This window comes from Plectropomus leopardus, chromosome 7 (genome assembly GCF_008729295.1).
Source record: "Plectropomus leopardus isolate mb chromosome 7, YSFRI_Pleo_2.0, whole genome shotgun sequence".
Classification (NCBI taxonomy): Eukaryota; Metazoa; Chordata; class Actinopteri; order Perciformes; family Serranidae; genus Plectropomus; species Plectropomus leopardus.
The window spans coordinates 16,575,502-16,599,139 of NC_056469.1; the positions used below are offsets into that span (position 1 = coordinate 16,575,502).

The 23,638-nt window shown below is 42.1% G+C and overlaps 3 protein-coding genes across 4 annotated transcripts; 1 reads left to right on the plus strand and 2 right to left on the minus strand.

Moving 5' to 3' along the window:
• Positions 1-839: 839 nt before the first annotated feature.
• zgc:66448 (uncharacterized protein LOC327401 homolog) lies at positions 840-23,008 on the minus strand. Its single transcript, XM_042489545.1, has 11 exons — positions 22,746-23,008; positions 20,588-20,713; positions 16,365-19,578; positions 13,528-13,934; positions 13,347-13,418; positions 13,150-13,281; positions 9,843-10,089; positions 9,018-9,443; positions 8,489-8,916; positions 6,403-6,799; positions 840-6,140 (listed from the first exon to the last, which is right to left on the minus strand). Exons 2-11 carry the CDS (start codon positions 20,702-20,704, stop codon positions 2,635-2,637), a joined length of 8,946 nt encoding a protein of 2,981 aa, XP_042345479.1. The 5' UTR covers positions 20,705-20,713; positions 22,746-23,008; the 3' UTR covers positions 840-2,634.
• Positions 7,433-10,972, minus strand: si:ch211-261d7.3. 2 transcript variants are annotated; one of them, XM_042490528.1, is made up of 4 exons: positions 10,886-10,972; positions 9,843-10,594; positions 9,018-9,443; positions 7,433-8,910 (listed from the first exon to the last, which is right to left on the minus strand). In XM_042490528.1, the coding sequence occupies exons 2-4, from the start codon at positions 10,096-10,098 to the stop codon at positions 8,030-8,032; spliced, it is 1,563 nt and encodes a 520-aa protein (XP_042346462.1). In that variant the 5' UTR covers positions 10,099-10,594; positions 10,886-10,972; the 3' UTR covers positions 7,433-8,029. The 2 variants fall into 2 exon arrangements, with proteins under 2 accessions (XP_042346462.1, XP_042346461.1); XM_042490527.1 differs by having other exon boundaries at positions 7,433-8,916.
• On the plus strand, positions 12,699-13,971 carry LOC121946116 (trypsin-3-like). The gene is made up of 5 exons (XM_042490557.1): positions 12,699-12,783; positions 12,873-13,029; positions 13,173-13,426; positions 13,520-13,656; positions 13,750-13,971. The coding sequence occupies exons 1-5, from the start codon at positions 12,744-12,746 to the stop codon at positions 13,897-13,899; spliced, it is 738 nt and encodes a 245-aa protein (XP_042346491.1). The 5' UTR covers positions 12,699-12,743; the 3' UTR covers positions 13,900-13,971.
• Positions 23,009-23,638: the final 630 nt, after the last annotated feature.

The following is a 23,638-nucleotide window of genomic DNA, read 5'->3' on the forward strand; positions in this document are numbered from 1 at the left end:
GCAGACTGCAGACCAGACTTTGAAAGTTTCTCACAAGAATTTCAACAACATGGCACCACAATAAGAGGCCCTAAAAATGAAAGGGCAGTAATGAGGAGCAATGTGTTTGATAATTTCCACATGAACAGAAAAGGCAGTATTTTGATTTTATATTACTTTTTCATTATTCATGTTATCTTTTTTTCTTTTCTTTAATTTCTTCTCTGTTTACATGAACCCCCTTGGTTTGTTGAGCACATAATGTCATTGTATGTATGTTTGTATGTTTGTTTGAAGAATTCATTGAGTGTGTTTTTTTTTTTGTTTTTTTTTTAAGTTTGCATACAAAATATGTGCTTTTAAATGGGCTTTGCTGTCAGGGAAAAATGACTGAGGAGCTTCATGTAATTAATCCTTTTGAAAGGAGGAAATGGGTTTAGTTTTTTCAGAAACATAGGAGAGAAGGCAATGAGCACCTTAAGAAGAATTGACCCAAAAGTAGCAAGAATTTCGTAAAAAAGAAAATTACCTAAAAATTAGTTTTTTTGTTCTTTTTTTTACGGGAAAAAAGTTTTAGAGAACAATTCTTAAAAATATTTTTAATATGTAATAATTAGAATTATTAATACATTTTTCCCTCGCTTTTTTTTCTTTTTGCCTTGTCATTTTGTCCCAGAAATTCCTTGAAGGTTCCTTCAAACACTTCTTGTGATCACCTTAATATTTTATGGACACATAATACAGAAAGGAAATTTACATTACGTTTCAATCGGTTTTAACCTATAGTTTCGCTGAAATGTATCAAAACAATAGCATGTTAAATTGACAACAACAAAGTATCCCCAAAACCTTTTAATACTTGATAATAACACTTCATACTGTCTATGTCACTTTTTTACAGCAATTTTCTCCACCAACCAAAGGTAAAGGGGCAAACATTCATCCATTAGCATATGAAAACTTTCCAAACTAGGATTTAATCCTTTTTCTTATGTCTTTTTGCGTTAGTAAGTTTGCATTAATAAGTCCTCTGTGATACGGATGTTAAAATGCTGAAGGTTAACCCTGAATTAGGTTCACCTGACAAGTACTGCGCATCACAACATTGTAATCAAAGGCAGGTTTTATTTAATCCAATATGTAGACATCATGGGAAAATTCTATTTCTTTCCATGCTAAAACAGTGGATAGAGGTAGAAGGGCACATGTTTTTGAAACTTAAGACGCTAAATGTTAAGACGCACAGGGACGGTTGTTTTTTTGTACAAATGGACCGTGTGTTTATTTTACAGTAGTAATGAAGATTTTCAGTCAGTTAGTGGGCCACCACAGCTACTCAAATGCCCATTATCATAATGGAGGAGATAGGACTCTGTACTCAGCTAAATCTACAGTATTATGGAATGAAATCATTCAGTATTCACAAAAAATACATTGCATTGTACTCAAAAGTGGACATAAATTTATAAATATGGGTACATTCCAATCTGAAATAATCATTTTGGTAAGAGATACACTTTACACTGTAATATTAGTTTACAGTAGGTGCAAAGTACTGCCACCCAGTAATTTGTCTAAAATCTAATTATAAAGAGTATCAGTTATGACACGTTGCCACAAATTCGCTGAATTCGGACTGGACTGATTGGAGCAACACACATCTTACATAATCAGTTTCATGTTTGTCTTGTCATTGCAATAAATATTAATGACAAAACATCACATAAATCCAGGTTTAATTTATTCAAAAAATTCAATATTTGACAACAGTGTCGTCAATAAGTGTGTGATGACGCTACTTTCTCCCTGTTCCCAATGATCACTCAAGAGTTGAATTTACAGCAAAACTCTTTTGTGAAATGACCTTTACATGTAACCGTCACATTTTGTTTACAGATACTTTGACCAAATGACAATGATGAGAACATCACTGGAGACATTTTTGGATCCAGCCAATAGCCCTGTGATTATTAGTCATTTTTAACAGGGTCATAATGTGTGTAGTCAGCTGTCCATTTTATATTCTGACAGATGTTTTCTATGAGCACAACAACCCCATCCTCTCCTCCTCAAAAACAAAAACGTACGCTTCTTTAGGTATCTCAAAAAGACTTGCTCTGTGTTTTGGGAGTGAGGTCACATTGTTGAGTCTACCTTAAGCACAAACTAGGCCTAGAATACCAAGACAGCAGACATGCAGACTGTACTCATAAAAGGCACACAGTATACTGTACATGAAGAAACACAGTTCAAATGGTACTAAAAAAGTACTAATATTATCTAAATCTAAATGTCATTGGCAATAAATGAAATGTAGGCTGTAGAACCTCATTAATCTGCACCTTCACAAGTTGTTTAAACCAGGCAAGTATTTGGATAACTTAAATGCATTTAAAGAGACAGTGAAACTAATTAAATGGCACATCATGTATACACCCTTTATTACAAACTCAACAGTCTAATTAAGAGGTTAAAACCCTTAAATGTGCATCAAGAGTGCAGACTAAAATCAAGTTTTACATTTAATCTTTTTGTTTCTAATGCCCATCCACTCAACTGGTCAAACTGTCTGAGTAAGGGTCAAATAAATGAGGTTCCACTCAGTAAAAATTCAAATAAAAACCTTAACTAAGTCTAATTGCTAGTGTAGAAATGTCAAATCTCTCCTTGTGCATGTTGCAAGTAATGCATTTGTAGATCCAGCTCCCGGGGAAGAGAACACCCGCATATCATGCACTGGAGAAGCCGTTCTGGGGCAAAAGGCAAACGGGGTCCAAGTTTGTGAGGTTCTGTCCGCGGGGCGAGCTGAGGTAGGGGCAGGGTCTGTGTTATGTGTGGCCTCTCGCTCATTACTGCCTGTGGAGTGAAAAAAATATTTGGGGGTGGAGGTCTTGGAAGCGGGCCAACTGCGACAGAGTGAAGAGGGTGTGGGCCAGGCAGAGCGAGAGGAGGGAGCGGAGCGAGTGGAGGTGAGAAAAAGGGAGAAGGCTGGTTTATGATTATTTGCGTGCCCGTTGCCATTGGCTGTTGCTGCAGCTCCTGCCCATTCCCTGGTTTGAGCTGCCCAGTTAGCAGCGTTTGATTACTTTGGAAGCCCCAAACTGGCGATCCCAACCCCTGGCCAAAACGATGAGGTTCATATTGAATGGAGATGGGAACCTTCTGTGTCGTTGGCTGACTCTGTACACTGGCCCAGCCCGACGACACCTGCTTTTGCTGCAGCTGGAAATCTTGAGTATTTACTAAATTCTCAGAAGAGTTCATAGTCTTTGGAATTCCTGGTGGTGTTTGTATGTCCCACAAGGTGCTACCTACCCCGTGAGAAACAGGAGTTGAAATTGGCATAGCACTGCTTTGGTCTATTTGAGCTGAGGTGGATGCACCTGCTAAGCCTGAGACCCACTGATTTTGCAGCTCACAGCCGTTCCACGACTTCTCTGGCTGGCTAACAGTCGACGGTATTACTTGAGGATTACTCATCTCCCACATTCTAGTGTCCTCTTTTTTAGGAGGTGTGGAAGGCTCCTTTTGCATTGACATTGGGGCGCTTGCCCACCTTGGCAGCTGGAGCTCTTGCCCGAGCTTATTTGGAGAGCTCCGTGAATTTGTTAGCAGAGAAGGTCTGATGCTCCACAGAGCTGCCCCGTCTTGGTAAGACGAGGCATTAGAAAAATCATGTTGCAGCGAGCTTGTGGAAGCTAGCACAGTCGATGTGGGTGTGCTACTCCAAGCGACAAGCTTGTGCTGCCTGTGCTGCTCAATCTCACTCACTGACAATGGGCTGGATTTTTTTGGCAGAGCTGCCGTGACGGAGCTGACGATAGCAGCTGCGCTCTCTTTAATGTGTGATGACTCTGAGCTCTGAGCAGATGCGGGGCCTGACTGAGATATCAAAGGGCTATCTGCCCAGCCTGGACTTCTCTGATGGTGGTGCTGAAGGGCGGGCTGCGGTGCGCTGTCAAACTGCGTCTGCTGTGGAGCTGCGTGCTGCTGCTGTGACGAGGGGACAGGCATGACCTCTCCGCCGTCCACCTTCCACTGCACCGGCTGAGGGTGTCGCTCAGTCAGCCACGGCTCCTTCTGCTGTCTACCCTGTAAATCCATCCGCGGTGACAGCATGGAGGACTGTGGCTGGGCTGCCCTTCTGTGCTCAGCATCTCTCAGTAATGAAACTGGATACAGAGTCGGCTGAGAGCTAACAATCCCAGAGCTTCCAAATGATCTAGAAAAGCCCCAAATGGGCCTCGCCCCTCTCCTCCCCCTGCTGCCCCTGCCTCTCATCCTGGCACCCATCGGGAAAGAATTATACTGGCTGAAACCCTGGCGTTTACGAGCGTGGATTTTTTGGTGCACTAACAGGCTGCTAAACCAAGAAAATGTTTTGTTACACTCATCGCAGCGATGAGGCCTCTCTCCTGTGTGCGTGTTCATGTGATCACGGAGCAGATAGGCTAACCCGAAGCTCTTGTCGCACAAGTCACATTTGTGAGGTTTGTCACCATTGTGCGAGAGCATATGGTGCTGCAGTTGGGTCTCGTCGCTGTAGCCTTTGCGGCAGCTGGTGCAGCGGAACGGTTTTTCCTGATGCAGCTTTTGATGTGTTCTCATGTTCTGCAGGAATGCAAAGTCTTTCCCACAGTCGGGACATTTGTATGGCTTCTTGCCTGTGTGGATGATGAGATGTTGCTGTAAGTAGCTACCGAATCTGAAGCCCTTGCCGCACACTTTGCACTGATAAGGCTTGTCCTTGGAATGTATGCGCATATGCAGCTCTAACACTGAGCGGTGGCGGAAGGTTTTTCCACACTCTGAACACTTGTATGACTTAATACTTATGCCATCACTTCTACATTTCCCCTGTACATTGTCACTGCTTATGGGAGTAAATTTATTTTTGGGTGGTGTTGCCACCGTTTCTGGATATTGTGCTACAGACTTGTGGGCACTTGCCAGATGCATATTTAAACTGTTCTCATCACGATAAATACACGGGCAGTGAGGGCAGGTGTGTCCTTTTTCCCAGGGCTTGTTAATCTCTTTCGGGGGTCTGGGCGTTCTCTCCTGCATCTCATACTCGGCCTCGTGGATAAGCATGTGCGCTCTCAGGTGAGCTGGGGACCCGTAGGTCTGGGGACAAAGGGGGCAGTTGAATGTGCGTTTCAGTTCCTCGCTCTGGTGCGTGTTCTCTTTCCCCGGCCTTCTGACGGCCTCCTGTACGGACGCTGGAGCCTGCTTGCTGGGCTGCTCAGTGGAGGAGTTGGTTTCACGCAGTCTGTGCTGGCGGCAGTGTGCCTTCATGTTCTGGGCGAAGGCAAATTTTTTGCCGCATTCGGGGCAGCGGAAGGGCTTTTGGCCTGTGTGCAGATACTGATGCTGATGGAGGAGGCTGCTGTACTTGAAAGTCTTGCCGCAGATATTGCACAAGTGTGAACGCGTGTTGTCTGTGTGCTTGCGACGGTGGTCTTCCATGACGGAGTAGTGTTTAAAAACCAAGCCGCACTCTGGGCATTCATAGGGTTTCAAGGCGGAGTGACATCGCTGCTGGTAGCGGCGGCCCATGCTGTTCTCGTGTGAGTGGATCATCATGTGCTTAGTGATAGAAACCTTGAACTGGAACTCTTGGCGGCACAGGGGGCAGTGGTAAGGCTTTTCTACTGTGTTGCAGCAGTTGTGGTCCCTCAGCTTATCCACTGTTGAGAAGGTCCTCTCACACTCTGCACACTCAAAACTCCCCTCTGCTTTTGACGCAACAAGCCGTTCCTCCTTCTCTTTATGTTCGTTCCTGTGTTTGATGAGGCTGCTGCGGTGCTGGAAGGTAAGGCCGCATTCTTTGCAGGTGAGAGGTGTGAGCTCATCCTCGTGTGCGTGGAAGTGACGGTGAAGGTTGAATGTCTCGCGGCGGGTGAACCTCTTCCCACACTCCTTGCACACCAAGCGGCACTTTTTGGGCTTTGCTGTGGGATCAGCGTCCTCTCCTCGCTCTGCCTCTTCACCGTCTTCCACCACGTCCTCTGTCCTGTCCACCTCTCCCACCAGCTCCTTCTCTTGGCTCCCCTCATCAGCGTGTGATGCTTCCTCCTCTAGAGTCTCATCTGCATCATCCGTACTATCATCATCAAGTTGTGTATGCTGCTGCACCCTTTCTTTAACACTGTTCAGGTCTGAAAGAGAAAAGCACATCATAATAATAACTATACAAACAGAAACAAACAGTAAACTGTGATCTGTCGTCCATCCAACAAACTAACAAACACAGCTGTAAGTGCAAATCTCAACCTACAGTGCGGGATGCTAGCTGGTTTTGTTATGGTGATAAACATTAGCAGAGTTTGTGGTGTGTATTTCACCGGTAGTGAGAGCTGCAGTTCAGGTTAGCCTGGAGGCTAAAGCTAAGTGTAAAATACATTAACAATGTTAGCATACCACACTTATCATTTTTCTCCCGGTGTGTTTTCGTCTCTTCATCGTCGTCTTCGGGTTCAGACCAGTCGAAAGCCTGCTGCTCGCTGCCAGGAGTCTCGGCCATTTTTTCAGCCGTTGTTAGGTCCTCCGTTGAATTACATGTCGTTTTTTCGGCTCCAGCACCACCGGACTCGACACTAACCTCAGAATGGCTGGCAACACCACCGCCGTCGTTACCAACACTGGCTCTCCGCTCATCGTCGGGGCTCGCCGCGGTTTTATTATCCGTAGTTTCATCTCTCTGATTTGAGCTGCATCCCGACTCCACCGCCTCGCTTCTCTCCCCAGATGTTTCCACCTCCTCCGCAGGGGATTTCTGTCGTTTCGGAGACTCCGATGGGTCTACGGCGGCCATGTTTCACCCATGCACCCCCTTGTCCAGAACACACTAGGATCATGCTAGCCAGCCTGCACAAGGAATCACATTTCCGGTCCCCACTTTCAAAATAAAACACCCATCACTATCAACCAGCTGTGATTCATCATATTAGAAACTATAATTCGCAGCCTTAAATTATAAATTCCCCTTTCTGCTACGGCTGTGGCTTTGTTGTTCTACACACCAAACACTCTCTTTACAACTGAGTAAACTTCATAATAATAATCAGCGCTACTTTTTTTCCTGTGTGACAAATCCACAAGTGATCAGCTTGATATAATTGCAGTGCATTTTATGACTTTTATTAAAGTTTAGTTACATTTCATTGGAACAGTTTGCTATCTACAAAATATAGATTGTGCAAAACTACGTAGATGGTGGCCATATGCTGTTTCTTTGCAACTATCTACAAACACATCCATCATACTGCATGCAAGATTAGAATAAATAGCCCCTACATACAGTACTTATGTATGCTTTTAAATTTCACCAGAAACATATGAATTAAATTCTGAAGCCTACCGTGATGTTTATGCTGGAAGGTTTTTTTTTTTGTTTTTCATCAAAATCTGGCAAGTTTTTAAAATGTATCACTGTTGTCTCAAAACGCACTGAACAGAACACAGTCTAACTTTATTGTCTGACCAAAGCTGGAAAAGTCATACTTTTCCATGAAACTGTTAAAAAGCACAAGCATACATTAGCAGGTAATTACAATAGCTGTATAACTACAATATATGGTAACAACTGCAGATTACAAGTACTTTGTGACAATGTGGTTAGTGTATCAGGAGAATTTAGACAGTACTGAACTAGTAAGAGCATCAAGAGCTTTGCAGCTCGGCTGCAAAGCATGTACAGTGACATGCATTATTAAACATCAGCACCTACAGTATGTTGTTGTCCGGGTATTGAAAGTCTCATGTAAGTGGAGCTGTCCTCCATAGAGCAACAGTTTTTCAGGAAAGTCTTTTAGCGCATGAACCAAGCTAATGTTAAGGCCACCCGATTATCTCATGTGTCTAATTTCTTATCTGCTTCAGTCCTCTCTGAAGACAAACTTAAGTGCAAGACAATTTTCTGATTTAAAACTCCAAATAACATTATTTTTACAGAAATACTGTCAATAGAAAAGGAGTACAATTTCTCGTCACATTTTGAAACACCAAATATGCATGATGTGCACTTTGATTTTTAGTGCTTTCTTCCTCAGCGTCGTCTTCTGCGCCTGTGATCAACAGCTCTTCCTCGCCGCGGCCTCTGCACACTGTCATTTGTGTTTGTGGGTGGGTCAGAGGGAAAAGTGCCATGTACATCAGGTGACGATGGTGCAGGAGCCACCGCCACTGCTGACTGATTATTCGAATGCTGGGTGACTTGTGGCTGCTGCTGTATTTGTGTTTGATGTTGTTGTGACTGTGGTTGTACAACATGTGGCTGCTGATGCTGTAGGTGTGTTTGCAGTGGTGCTTCAATCCGCTGTTGCTGCTGCAGTTGTTCTGTATTTTGTAGCTGCTGCTGCTGAGCTGGCTGTGGCTGTAAATGCTGTTGAGATGTTTGTGACTGGTGTGCTTGTTGTGCGCGATGTTGCTGCGGCTGCGGTTGTTGCTGGGCTTCAAGCACTCCTAACAGCCTTTGCAAGAGGACATTGTTTTGTTGTAGACTGACTGCTAGTGCCTCTTGTGAGGTGACAAGTGTTCTCATGTCCTGCCTGAAACCTTCCCCAAACTCCCGCAGGCTCTTTTCTACCCGATTTCCCAGTTGAATTGCTGCTTCGCCTAACCCACGTAGCTCATCTTCCAGCCAGGAGCTGCGCAGAGGGGCTTCAAGAGGACCCTGCTGTGCTCCAAGCGAAGGCTGAGGACTACTGGGCTGAGGGCTGCCATTGAGGAAAGGCGCACTGTACAGGGGGGAAGGAGGCAGCCATCGTTCTGATGGAGGAGGTGGTCCTATGCCCAGACCCAGTCCTAAACCCAATTTGTCTTCCATGCTGTTGTCGACAGGTTCACATTCAGATTCTCCCACTTCTCTATCACGCTCAGGATTGTCCTCATCTTTCTCCAAACCATCTCTCTCTGACCCTTCCACTCCTACGCCTGAAAAAAAATTTAAAAAAAGTAAGTGGACACAAGCAGATATTAGTTGCATCTATTGAATCTACAAATAAAAAAAGCCAATTGAAAAGTTTTTTTTGTACCTGTATCAGAGTCAGGGAAGCATGGGAAACTGGGCTTTGGTCTGGTGCTTTGCTTTTGCCTGGCTTGTTGAAGCCTGGGGCTTGTCTGGGACGGACGGCCAAGCATCGAGGCTCCCCTGCTGGATGGCAGGTAACAGCTGCGGTGGCGAGCGTCCGCTAGCCTGCCTCCGTTGCGTCTCTTCAGGTCGTCCCAGCGTTTCTTCACCTCTCTGAGGGTGCGCGGGACTCTGGACACGGCATTGACCCTCTCTAGGATTCCTGCCCAGATGCGCTCTCTCTCCCGCCGCCGGAGCCTCCCCGCAGGACCAAAGAGCTCTCCTTCACACCGAGTGACTTCTGACACCAACACCTCCAGCTCTGCTCCACTGAAGCGACTCTTTCTTTTTCCTGCACCGCCAGCAGCCAGTGCAGCTGACATAGCTCTGTCTGTGGAGAGAGAGGTGAGAAGCCCAAAAGGGAAAGGAAAAATATCAAGTGAAGCTAAATATAATGTGTGAGGAAGAGAAATGTGTTTTATTTGCACTCTGCTACGCCAGGGCATATACAACTATTACTACTTTAGGAAAGACAAGGAGCATTAAGATCAAAATTCATCCTGATTTGAGTTCAGTCTTGTTATTTTATGACGATAAATGTCCTCTTAGATATAATGTATATTAGTGCATATCCTGGCTGTGCTTTTTTACACTGTTGATAAAATTATTTGATGAAATATTTCTGTGTGCTGTTCCCGTGAGGAGCCACATGTTCTGCAGAACTATACAAATAAACACTGAAATACGCTATCCACCTTCCCATAATGGTCTTAATCTCATTCAGGCTTACTTTGTTCAATGGACAAGAGGTCGTCTGAGGACATGCCAGGTGCCATGATGTTCGGATGCACCACTACCACGTTGAAGGGGAGACCCCCTGGCAGTCCGCTGCTCTGGTCACAGCTGCCTTCCGAGTCCTCATCCTCCCTGGGGAAGCCGTTTTCTGAGGCTCCCCCTCCAAAGGGTCCCTCCGGAGACTCCACTTTGATGTGCATGGGAGGTGATTGCTCGTACAGCAGCCCCCCCTCCTCGTAGTACTCAGTCATGGGTCAGACCTGATTTACAGCAGAACTGACTGGCGGGCCAATTCTGATACTGGCAGCTGCTGCCCCATTAATGCAAGTTCAAGTTGTAAATGAGCTTAATGCTAAGGACATTGCAGCTCTTTACTATACTGTATCAGATAAATGATGAACCTGCTTTGACTACAGCTGCCACAAACACTGATTTCTTAGGGATAATTAGAGTTAAAGTATAATTAAAAACAGTTTTTTGTAACAGTATTCTTCAAATGAATCAGGTCATTGTTGCAGCTTGGTGAGAGGCACGTTCATATTGTATGATCACAACATGAAGTCCAGAGACTTTTACAGCTAGCTGCAGCCACTCAAACCCACTTCTATCATTTTCATTTACACGGATATGTCACTGAGAACATAAATACGCGGTGTAAAAACACCTGGAGCACGAGAGGAGCTGCATCTAAACATCCAGCTGTTGTACAGTGATCTGCACCATCAAGGCAGAGAATCGCCTCCAGAGCTGAAATACAACAACAAAACACAACACTGCTTACAACTGTGAAGCATTTTAACACACCCGTGTCTGTTTTTATCCCCGAGACTGACTTTTATATTCTGTCGCATCGATGCGCATTTTTTTCTGCACCACATCCGCAATGGTTGCGCATTCCGCATACATTAGGTGCTGATCTTGCAATGGAGCTAGCTGTTAGCTAACAGGCTACACCAGCGTGAGGGGAAGCTTCCGGCTGAACCACAGCAGACAACCGAGCACACACGATGACAGAGCCGCCGCTGCTGTGTTTCTTACCTCGTGATGACTGCACATGGGAGGCAAAACAAAACCAAAACACAATTGGTGCAGCTGTTAAGTCAGCAGCCGATACACAAACCGAAGACAGTCGCTTACTAATGACGTCACCGAGGGGGTATGTTCACGACCAATCAAAGTTTGGAGATGTTTAGTAAATATATCTTTATTGTACAGGTCCTGTTTTTGTTTTGTTTTCTCTTATAATAAGCTTCAAGAGGCAAATTTCGAGATAATATATAGAATTTGTAGAGTAGAGCTTGCGTGAGAAATATTCACGCTAAATGTCGATTAAGAAAGGTGGTGTTAGGGGTGTTTCTATTTATTTTGTGACACTGGGGGATATTTGGATTGTAAATGAACCCGTGGTAGTTATTTATTTATTTCATTTGGTGGCAAGTAAACTAGGGGTGGTTGTTTGTACACCGGTTGTAAGGAAAATGTGAATTTGTTGAAGTACTATATGAATTAAAACAAAAAGGTGAGAAAGGGGCAGGGATATAATAAGTTTTACTTCTACCTACTCCTTTTCAAACACTGTACTTTTGTTTGTGTGTTCATAATAAGCTATGTTTTCATTCATAAGCTCATTCGTTCATCCATTAATCCATTATAAATATGATTTCTGTGGACTGGAAAATGAGATAATATTTCACTTTTTTTCACTACATATGCACCAGAATATTTTGGATTGATGTTGCCAACTTCTAAAAAAGAAACTGAAGACGAATTTTGAAATGTATACATTCCAATCACCCTCAGTTTATAAAATAGTTTATGGTACGTTTTACCTTGAATTATCAGTTGAGACACTTTACACAGCTCTTTTTTTCTGTTCCTACAGTCTCTAAGTAATTAGCTAAAAAGTCCTTTATGTTTAAAGCTCCTTCTGACTGGAATAATCTGCCTGTAGGCTAAATATTCAATCCATATCATCTTCTCACTTGTTTAAAAATGCTCTGTCTTCTTATTATATCATCAGTTTACATGTTCACAACACGTTCTCTATAATTCTGTCTAATGCTACACAGACACTAACACTTTTCTGTCAACTATATTGATTCATTTCAAGCTCTGTCTTGAGTATGACCTCCTGATTTTGTGTGTCTTATTACTTGATACCCATTGTTTTGTTTTTGTTGTCTGTTTTTTGTCTCTTTGTTTTATTTTGTCATTGCTGCCTCTGTTTTTTTTCATATTTGGTAAATGTTAAATGGTGTTGCTACTTTTATTTTTTGTTCAATGTTATTTCTAATTGTGCTTATATCTTATCATTTTTGTTGAGGACAGCCCTGAAAAAAAATATCTTTCCATGTAAATGCTCAAATAAATACGTTTGATAAAATGGCTGTTTTAATCAGGATAATATTTAAAATAACATGTTGTATATCATACAACTTTTAATTATATTTGGAAAATTACTTACTCAATCCTTCATATAATTATAATACATTTTAAAAAATAAACCCCCAGAATTACCTACAGCTTAACATGACTTGTGTCTTGTGTCTCAACTTTCATCTTTGTCTATCTCTCTTTTTTTTAAAAAAAAAAAAAAAATCCTTCATTATTCAATACATTTGTATTATTGCTATTACTTAATACATAGGTGGCCTGTTAATATGAAGGTAGCGGGGTTGAGGGCTGCACATATATCGGTCATCTTAAAAATGACTGACTAATGGAAATGTGTGTGCTTTCCTCTTTGTCCATGCTGCTGTTTCCCAGGTGGGATAATGTTTAATCACTGTGCAAGGGGCATGGAAAAAACCTTGAGAGAGAGTCAGATAAAGAGCTGTCTGCATGTATATAAACCTGCTGCTGCTGCTCCTGCTGTGTGTGGATCAGCTGGTGCATCATGAAGTACTTCATTCTTTTGGCCTTGTTGGCTGCAGCCTGTAAGTTCTTGTTTGTAGTAATAAAGTTTTAACAGGGGGGGTTAAAGCTCTTAAAACAGTTACAGTATAACTGACTGTTTGTGTTACAGATGCTGCTCCCATTGAGGATGACAAGATTGTTGGAGGCTACGAGTGCAGAAAGCACTCTGCGCCCTACCAGGTCTCTCTGAACTCTGGCTACCACTTCTGTGGAGGCTCCCTGATCTCCAGCACCTGGGTGGTGTCTGCTGCTCACTGCTACAAGTCGTAAGTGCACACATTAGTTTCCACACACACACATTAGGCCCACAGTCTTTCTAAAACCCTGTTCCAATGAAATCAGAGATACTGATTACATCTTTACAGGGGAAGTGTCACAGTACTTACATGTAGTTTAACCCTCTCTGCAGCCGCGTCCAGGTGCGTCTCGGTGAGCACAACATCGCCGTCAACGAGGGCACAGAGCAGTTCATCAACTCTGCCAAGGTCATCCGTCACCCCAGGTACAGCAGCCGCAACCTGGACAACGACATCATGCTGATCAAGCTGAGCAAGCCCGCCACCCTGAACAGCTACGTCCGCACCGTGTCCCTGCCCTCCAGCTGTGCCAGCTCTGGAACCCGCTGCCTGATCTCTGGATGGGGCAACACCAGCAGCTCTGGAAGTCAGTAAAACACAACGTAGTCACACCTGGAAGGTCATTTTACCACATGCTGGTGGATGAATACTCACACATGTTGTCATTCTTCCTCTCTAGACTACTACCCTGATCGTCTGAGGTGCCTGGATGCCCCCATCCTGAGCGACAGCAGCTGCAGGTCCTCCTACCCTGGACAGATCACCTCCAACATGTTCTGCGCTGGATTCCTCGAGGGAGGCAAGGACTCCTGCCAGGTACGACCTAAAGTCAGCATATTTCTTACAGTTGACACCAAACATCAGAACACCTCTGCTCACATGTTGTCCTCTATTTCTGTGTCCTTTCAGGGTGACTCTGGTGGCCCCGTGGTGTGCAACGGTCAGCTGCAGGGTGTGGTGTCCTGGGGTTACGGCTGCGCCCAGAGGAACAAGCCTGGAGTCTACGCCAAGGTCTGCAACTACAACTCCTGGATTCGTAACACCATGGCCTCCAACTAAAGTCTCTTTACAGTCATTTGTTATGAAGCAGAAAACTGTGTAAACATTTAATAAATAAAAGAATCAAAGATACCTCATCTATTGGACTTCTTGGCTGAGCACTGCATATTATAAACTTATCACGCTTGACTCAAATATAAAATATACAGACTGAAAAAGCTCTATGAAGCAAACAAACCCTAAACACAGATTTTTAAAAATACAAGTAATGAATGCAGTCAATGCCATCCACCAGGATTCATTATGTTCATTCACAAGTTATTCCTATTTTTATATAAATATAAAAAAGGATGTTGAACTTAATATTTGTAGATTAAGGGCGAGACACCCCAGGTAAGAACAGTTTCTTCACTCACAGGTCAATTTTGAGATTTTGGGATATTTTCCTTCCATTATGTGTCTTCTTTACAGAAAATAATCAATTTGGGAAATGTCATGGTGGTGTCTTTTAGCTAAAATTTTACCCTCGTGTTTTGTTTTGTTTAAATATGTATGGAATATTACAAGACATATTTTTAAAGGCGGTTTCCACAAAATGAAATGAGATTGTTTAAAATAAGATTTATGGAGTGGTAACACATATCTAAAAGCCCCCTTTAAAACACTTTGACTCTAAAATGACAACAAAGTGAAACACGATTTTAAACATGGCTTTATCCAATGTTCAGATTTTTGTTCTAGATATATATGCAAATCAGTACATATTTAATAAGTCAAGGCTACATTTGGATCCTATTTGTATGCATGAACCAAGCAGCTGACTAATATTATCTCCAGCAGTAAGCCAACAGCCCAGTTTTATACATCCAAAGAACTTCTATAAAAATGACCTGCATGGCAACCAGACCGCGCCTCTAATTGAGACAGACATTTATTTGTCAAAATGTGTAGCCACACCGAGCTATCAAAAGGGACTGGCCGTTTAATTGAGACTAGGCATTTAGTTGAAGTTTACAGTGTTTAAATATACAGTTTCACAATACATATAATATAAAAAATAATTGTCTTACTTCAAGCGATCCACTGGCGAAGTTTCATGGTGGTATGTTTTAGTTAAAAGTTTACCCTGTTCACCTGTAGTGTCTCCCATAAAAGATCTCATGGTTCTCTCAGCTGAAAATTCTGACCTAAAAACAACAGACATGATCACATGTCAATACAAAAATGACCTTTATTGGTTTTTAGACAAATTATAGCATAAATCATATACAACAGAGTGGGGTGTCCATCTGGGAAACATCTCATGAACTATTTTCTTTTTCAAGATTCCAACAAAATCAAGCCTGACACTGAAGCATGAAGATGTAGTTTCTGAGAGGCAGTGAAGAACAATAATGGATGTTAAATGTGCGTTTGTTAGTGTATTTTCTAGAAAATTTACTCTATTTCAGTCATCATATTACAAGTCCATAACAGAGTAAGTCTTTGACAATCGTGCATGAGTAAAGCTGATATTCACTTAAAAATGTAGATACAAAATGCCGATACATGTCCTTGCTGGAGAGCAAAACAAAAAGTCTGAAGTCAGTACAACACTTCATCTGAAACATTCTGAGTAACAATTTCATTTCAAGAATCAAGAGTCAAATAAAGATGTGCAAGATTTGAAATGTGCACATTTGATAATAAACCCACAATGGTCATAACGCAAATGCACGAATCATGATGAGGTCAGAATTTGTGAAACTCAACAGCTACTATCCAATTAATTGGTCGTAATATTCACTAACCACACGACATGTAATAAAAAAAAGTTTTGAAACAAGTTCTTTGTCACATAAGCCAAACTCAATTTTCACAGTAATAAGGGTTTAAAAAAAACAAACAAAAAAGGGTGTGACGTCCACCCTTCTCATCAGTGCAGGGGACTTTTCAAAGTTATAAAATAAAGATGCCAGGAGGATGCAGGGCTCAAAATGTTTCAGTGGCTGTTTTACTTGTGTAAATATTTTTTAATCAAACTTATTTTCCATAAAACATCCATTTACATACAGTATTTCTGTTTTCAAAAGCATACTTTGTCGAAGATCGGATCATTTCATCCCAGGGCTGCATTAATTTAGTGAATGTACAAAATATTTGAGGCATCTTTCTGATACGTTCTCTCTATCTGCATCTCTTCTGCTCCTCTGATGGACAGAAATGTAATGACTGAGACTAAAGAAAGGCTAGTGGCTTCTACCTGACGCTGACAAACTACCCAAAAACAAAGTGCCCCTATTATTTTGTACATTCAGTGTGTATCTTCAGAATCTGTGAACTGTCAGGCGAAACAGGTTGAACACACGATTGTAAATGAATCTTCCAAATCCTTTTTCCATTTCCCATAACATTCCAGAGAGTGTAACAATGTTTCTACATTTTCTAATCTAGGACTACAGGACCCCCGTGTTAAAAAAAACAACAAAAAAAAAAGTTGATAAACACAGAGGGAATGTATCTCCATCTAGGTTATTATAACTGGCCTCTAGCATGCTGCAAATAATGATGGTAGAGGTCTGAAATGGCAGGATATGCATCGCCACACACAGCACACTTAACACCGCCTGCAGACCCTTCGTCGGATATGCTGACATTTTGGCTCACGTGTCTTTTCACAGTTCTCAAGGAAGTCATGGGCTTTTCAAGTGCATTTTCATCCAGTCTGTCAAGATTGGTTTCTCTATCTTGGATTAAAGAAAATCTTGAGTATGTGCGAATGGGACGCTGGGAAGTTTTATCCAAATCAAGACCCTGATTTTTGAAGAAAGGGAACTCCTCAGTTACTGGGTCTGGATAGTTGGATAAGGGGTCCAGAGGAGAGCTGCGTTCCTCAGGATCTGGACGTAACGGAGATATGTGTTTGTTCGTGGAAGGGGTGAACATTTTATTGTTAGACTGCGTAGATTGATCATCTACGGATAAATCAAAATCAGATTCCTTGTGCGTTGAGGAATGGCAGAGCTGGTGACTGAACAGTAGGTCTAGAGTCTTAAAGCTGCACCTGCACTGCTCACACTGATAAGGCAGAAACACTTTCTTGGGCCTGACTTGAATCCACTGGAACTCTGGGTGCTCGCTCATGTGTTTTTTGTACAGCTCCACGAACCGGAAACCTTTCCCGCACTGCGGACAAGTGAAGCGTCCGCGTCTCTGTCGATGGATCCTCTGATGATGCCACAGTTTTTTCCAGTCTTCTAGAATCTTGCCGCAGCAGGCACAGGTGTAACTTTGACCCTGGGGGTGTGTGAGCATGTGGGCTCGGAGTCTGCCCATGTGTCTGAACAGTCGCCCGCAGCTTGGACATAAATATCTCCTGGGGTCTGAGCGGTTATCTAGTTTGTTTAACGTTGCCACAAAGTGTGAGAGATTGTGAGCCGGGATGACTGTTGACTGGAACGGTTTCCTTAAGTTTGCAGGGCGTTTCTTGCGGATGGTCTGCGGTGTTTTTTTCTGTGTTTCACAATTTGCAGCTGCGAGAGGAGGAGCAGGATTGTTTCCTGTCGAACACCTGAGAGCAGGCACCGTGTACTTTATCAACGAAACCGTCTCGTCCTCTTTTATCCCAGAGCTGGAGGCGGGTCTATCTCCTCCGCACTGAGTGCGATGGGAGCTAAATTCAGACATTGAAGCAAACAGCTTGTCACAATACAAGCAGCGATAAAGCTTTGCACCGGTGTGGTCTCTCATGTGGCTGTTGAACTCCTGCAGATGGTCAAAAACATTCTTGCAGATGTGGCACGTGTATGTTAGTGAAGGTTTTACGCTGTCAGGGTACAAATCTTCGTTGCTTCCCACAGGTCTACAAGTGTGATTTTTTGCATTGCTATAATGAGTGAATGATTTTTCACAGCGTGTGCAGTTGTAACGCTTCACGGACCAGTGTGTGAGCTCGTGAACCCGCAGGAAATAGGCCTGACCGAAAGCTTTGCCACATATATCACATTTATAAGGCTTCTCTCCAGTGTGGACACGCACGTGTCTTATGAGGGCAGACTGAAAGCGGAATGTTTTACCACAATACTGGCACACTTTTCTTTCTCTCTTTTCTGGGGAAACAGCTCTGTGAAGTCCCTGACTACCAGTAATTTCATGGTCGTTCCCTCTGCTGCGTGTTTTCGATTTCTCCGAGTCCTGGTCCAACAAATGCATCTTCATGTGAGCGGCGTACTCCGAGCAAGAGAATTTGATCTTGCAATATGGACATTTTTGATACATGTGGCTCTTTCTGTGCGTCTTGAGATGAAGATTTAAGTTGGAGTTTTTGCTAAACCCTCTGCCACATTCAGGGCATTTGAAAGGCCGTTCTCCTGTATGAATGCGTTGATGGATGATGAACTGAGAGAGGAATTTGGATACATGACCACAGTAACTACATTTCAACATAGTTTTCCCCCGTTTTTTAGTGTAGATGACGTTTGAGTTGGCCTCATTAACCCCATCACCACAGTCTGTATTTTGTTGAGTGTCATCCTGGTTTTCTGCGAGCGGCTCTTTCTGTAACAAAACATTACTTATTCTCCTCCTCCTCTTGCCACCTCTCTTGCGTCTGAAAGTGTTTCTCTGACTGTTTCGACCCTCAGCTTGAACTCTGGCACTGGGCACAGGATTTAAATGTTCCAGCCCCATCTCGATGTTCTCCGTCTTCACATCTCCTACAGGTTTAGGTGATTTTTCAGAGGATGTTAAAACATTTGCACTAAATTTTGCATTCTTTTTTAATTCAAGACTGCTTTGTGATTGTGACTCCTCGCTGCCATTCATGTCATCACTCTGAGTGGTCGTACGCTCTTTAGGCTGGGAGAGTTGGCAGCTTTTTCCATCTGTATCAGTCTCTTGTTTGTCAGTGTTTAGTTCCACCTGCTTATCTGCCTCTAGACAGCCGGTATTGTTGCTCAACAGCGACAAGGCCTCCTGGGAAACATCCAGTCTGGACACTTTGGCTGGAACTTGTTGATCAGCCAGTTTAGTTCTTCTTCTTTTAATACCTTGAAAGCTTAATGTATTACTACTTTCTGTAAGTGTCATTTCAGTCTGATTAGAGTCTAACTTGCTATCAGATTCAGACTTTCCATCCTGTGTTGAACTGTGTTTTTCATCTCTACTCCTCAGTCTCCATGAATGACTGATATTATTAGCTTTAGGGGGAGAAGTAGCAGCAGACTTGGCAACCAAAGCTTTATGAGCTTTGCCTTCCACTTTTGTTGGTCTTCCTCTTCTTCTTTTTGGCAGCTCAGAGGCATCGTCTTCTCCTTTCCCATCATTAGGCACATCGTCACTGTTGTGGTTCTCCAAGCATGTTGGCAACGGTATTGTCGTACTAATCTCCTCGTGCTGAACCGCATCAAGACCAGCACAATCGAAATCTATTTTCTCTTCAGTCAACAACTGTGTCATTGTACGACGGCGCCTGCGTTTCCTGCGGGCCTCCACAGGCTGTCCGTGACTGTCTGTTGTAGAGCTGCACAAACTTGCAGGAGGAATCACTTCGGACTTTGCTTCCATCTCTACCTGTGCCGGTAAGTGTTCACTGAGTTGGCGAGTTGTTTCGCTTACTGTTTCTGAGTTAATAAGGCCATCAGAGTCCACGTGCACTGATGACTGGGATTCAGGTCCAGGTTGAGCCATTTCTGTTGCTTTCATTTCGTCTCCCCACCTGGAGGCTAAGTCTTCCTCACTGCATCTCTTGTCTTCGGGTATCTGTAGGAGAAAACATGCTACACTGGTCACAAAGGTAGTCATGTTATTGTTGCACCACTCTTCTAAAATAGCGTGGAAATTATGGAAAAATGGGTATCGATAAGAGAACACTGCAGCAAATAGGCTGCGGTGTAACTCCTTCAGTCAACTCTGCACTGTCAATTTACGTCTATTGAAAGTGCTTGTTTTTGCCAGGCTCAGATTGTTATTAGTTGTGTCTGACAAGATATTGGAAAGAGAATCCTACAGAGAAATGGAACGTTTTTCGATACCTTTTGCTGGTCTGCGCAGGCATGACTTATTTCCACAATAACCAACAGACTAACAAAGGTTAAAGAGAATCATTTAATTTCTCTGTAAGTGTATTTCAGACACTTACAATAACAATCTGAGCCTAACAATGGCAAAAACAAGCACTTTTAGTAGATGTAAATTGGTTGTGCAGAAATGCTTGCAGGGATTACACCAATGCGACTGTGGCGGTGTCACTCAATCCTGGACCAATTTCCAAAATTGCTGTCTCCATCAGTCACTTGGACACAAAAACATGGGAAATTTAGGTTCAGATTAAAAGATACCAAACTTTCCCTTTAATTTCTGTATGTATGCAGTAAACTTCTAATACAGACAGCTGAAAACCACATGCTAAAGACAATGCATGCAAAACTGCAACATTACATATCTTGACTGATAAATATGTCTTTATGATTAAATCTGAGTTTAGGTTTATTTCTATCGTTTATGAATGGACCTTCTTTCTTTTCAATGCCATAGAATCAACATCAACATAAACAATGATTCACTGCACGCTTAATAGTCAAAATGTAATATAAACTACACATTTTTAAAAATGTTACCAAAAAAGAAAAGAAAACATAAAAACAGTCTTTTAATAAGCCCTCGAGTTTAAACATTTTTATACAGAAAATGCACCACTATTTAATTAGCAGTTTACTATAAAAACAGAACCTTTAGGGTGATATATCCATTCGTCTCTCTCACTAACTACCTGCTTGCAGTCCGAAGGGGCATGAATGGGACTGCGAGGTTGTGACGCCACAGAAGTTAACTCTGAGACTGTATTTTGGTCACTGCTTCCTCTGCCGAAGGACATTTTACTCCCCATGTCAAGAGTCTGTGGATTAAACAGACACAAATGAAGCTTTAACTCACAAAAACAGCAACATGTAATCTTATTGTGGTGTGTATATACAGCATGCTATGTCCATTTGTTGCAGTAACTTCATTGTGTCTGGTTATGTTATAATTCTTTAAAGAAAGAGTTGATGCGCTGTATTTGTTAGTTTAGTTGCTTTATGTAATGCAAGTATTTCACGAGTGATTCCAGCACAGAAAAATCATGGTGCAAATCCAGAGAAGAGAGAAGCCTGCTGTGTGCAATCAATGGGCAAGATTATGAACTTGCCTGTGCAGATTTATGCTCGATTATCATGTGATGCTTTGCAAATTTCAAAGTTTCCCACACACACACAAAAAAAAAGTTATTGCGATTTTCCATCAAAACATTGTCCAGAGTCTGGACATGTCTCTAAAACATACACGAATCCCTTTAGGTTACATTATAATCTTTGCAGCTGTATTTTGTTATTCAGTTTGCTATCAACGATGAGTAAAGAAAGCAGAAAATATTCCCATTTAAGAAGGGGGAATCAGAAAATGTTTTCGTTAAAAAAAATCCTCAAACTGATTCATTGATTATCAAATCAGTTGCCAGCTAATGTGATAGTAGACAATGGAGCATATTTACGTTGCAATACGACTTTTTTTTTTCTTAAGAAAAGTATGTGAATACTTTCTTTATCTCTGTTTACAACAGACCACATGTTACCTGCAGCAGAGCATACTCTAGACTAGAAGTATGCCTTGTTTTGTCCAAATCCCAAAGATCCAAGGGTTTAAATGAGTAAAGAAAACAGAAAATATTCACATTCGAAAGGCTGGAATCAGAGAATTTTGACTTTGTTTCCTAAAAAAAAAAGATTACTCAAGCAAATAAGTCAATAATCAAATTTGTTGGCACTTTATTCGGTTGTTGAACACTAATTGATTAATCTTTGCAGCTTTATATTGTTCACAACCCAAAGATATAAGAAGATAAAGATAATCCCCAGAAAATATTCACATCTGCAAGGCTGGAATCAGAGAAATTTGACTTTTTTTCTTTAAAAAATACTTGAATCAATAAATCAATTATCAAACTATTAGCCAATAACTTTGCAGTTGAAAACTAACTGATTTCATTGTTGCAGCACTATTTTGTTCACCACCCAAAGATACTCTGGTTGCTATCAAAGATGACTAAAGAAACCAGAAAACATTCCCAAATAAGCAAATAAGAGCGCAGCAACTGAATAAAATATTCGTTAAAAAGGCTAAATAATGCAGATTTAAATACAAAAGAAGGCACTTGACATAGAATAAATCAGACTGAAATCTAGAATCGGAGAATTATTTCCTTAAAAAAACAACTACAAACCCCAACCAATAAATTGATAAATTAGTTGCTGTTTAATGTGACACTTGACAACGGTGCAGTTTCACATTGAAATGCTGCTTTTTTTTGTCTTTAGTAAAGCATGTGAATACTTTGTTCACAACACGTAACACTGACTTTACATCTAGAGCAGAACCTGCAGGGCAAACTCCAGACTCAAAGTAAGGTGCGAGTAAGTTTGCAGAGCTCTAGTTCCTGCTTTCAGATGCATGTAACAGCTAATGCAAAGATATCTGAAGTGGTCTGGCTAATGGACAGCGGCTGCTAATGTCAGCCCGCCTCTCATCTCCCCTGCAGACACATTTCATGTGATGGAGTCCCTCTGATGCACACAGGGGCAAAAAGCTTTTTGACTGTGATCACACATAAACTCCCTGAGACGTAACCCAGCGGGTCACACAGCATGTATTTAAACACATTTGACCAAACAGGGAGCTTCAGTACGCAGTTAAACTATCATCAAAAGGCAACAACAGCGTGACTAACAATGTAGGCGTTATCTTCAGGTAGGCCACATCGCTAGCTCACAGGCCACACAAACCTAACCCCTGCTTACAATATCAGCTCATGTGACTTTCTTTACAGCTAATAACGCCGGTGTGGGATATTCCTCGACAAATGTGATGGGAGGTAGTAAACACAAACTGCTTGCCTGCGTGGGAGAGAGTCAATGCTGGTCTCTGCGTAGCCATTCACTGACCGCTGCTCAGCTAGCTAGCACTGGCTAGCTCCAAGCTAACATATGCGCTGTCGTTGCTGGCTGTTTGGCACTTTTTACGAGCAAGCATTGGTCTGGAGGCTCGTCTGGTGCCGTGGACTTGTCTCTCTCCTCCTTTCAGAGCAGTTTGCAGCAACAAGCCACTCGATATCCACGCACAAAGACAACCGAAAAAGTGTCAATCACGGCGAGCGAACAGAGTGGGTAGTTCAGGTGCTGTGGGGAATTTGAATGCCACGAGTTGTTTTGCAGAACTTCAGAAGTAGTAAACACGCAATGGTGAAGGAAGTACTTACATCTTTTAATCAGTGATGGATGGAGTACCTGAAAAGGATACCTGAGTAAAAGTACAGATATTTTTTTTTTTTTTTTTTTTTTTTACCAGAAAATAACTAAAGTTGAAGTCACCTATTAGAACATTACTGGAGTAAAAGTCTCAATATATCTGATATTTACTGTCCTTTAAAAGCAGTTTATTGAGCGCGAGGTCAGTTTGCATAAATCAGTAGCGAATATACACAAGCTTACTACACACTACTTAAGTATTAATAGTAAAAGTACAAGTAAAACAAGTGGTCAGAATTTTGACAGTTAGTTAGAAGTATATTTCTTAGTGACTTACACCATCTTAAAAATGGAGCACATATTACACCTCAATAAAAACAGTTTTTTGTTGTTTTTTTGTTTTTTTTTTACAATTTGAAGAGCAAAGTTCAGTTTTTCAACCAATCCTTTATTCCAGACTCAGGGTCCTTATATACAAAAAAAATAAAAGACAAAACATCACCTTTCCTTCACTTCCACTCTTTCATTTGTCCTTCCTTCTC

Bases quoted from the DNA above. Each gene is read 5' to 3' on its own strand.
- zgc:66448 (XM_042489545.1), bottom strand. From the start codon at position 20,704: ATGGGGAGTAAAATGTCCTTCGGCAGAGGAAGCAGTGACCAAAATACA. The intron at 10,090-13,149 runs GTAAGTACTGTG...CCCATGACTGAG, and splicing joins CAGAGAGGGTTAAACTACAT to TACTACGAGGAGGGGGGGCT. The intron at 6,800-8,488 runs GTCAGTCTACAA...GTGCATGGGTGA, and splicing joins CCTCACAAGAGGCACTAGCA to AACATGGCCGCCGTAGACCC.
- si:ch211-261d7.3 (XM_042490527.1), bottom strand. From the start codon at position 10,098: ATGACTGAGTACTACGAGGAGGGGGGGCTGCTGTACGAGCAATCACCT. The intron at 9,444-9,842 runs GTAAGCCTGAAT...CTCTCTCCACAG, and splicing joins CCTCTTGTCCATTGAACAAA to ACAGAGCTATGTCAGCTGCA. The intron at 8,917-9,017 runs GTACAAAAAAAA...ATTTTTTTTCAG, and splicing joins CTTCCCTGACTCTGATACAG to GCGTAGGAGTGGAAGGGTCA.
- LOC121946116 (XM_042490557.1), top strand. From the start codon at position 12,744: ATGAAGTACTTCATTCTTTTGGCCTTGTTGGCTGCAGCCT. The intron at 12,784-12,872 runs GTAAGTTCTTGT...TTTGTGTTACAG, and splicing joins GGCCTTGTTGGCTGCAGCCT to ATGCTGCTCCCATTGAGGAT. The intron at 13,657-13,749 runs GTACGACCTAAA...GTGTCCTTTCAG, and splicing joins GAGGCAAGGACTCCTGCCAG to GGTGACTCTGGTGGCCCCGT.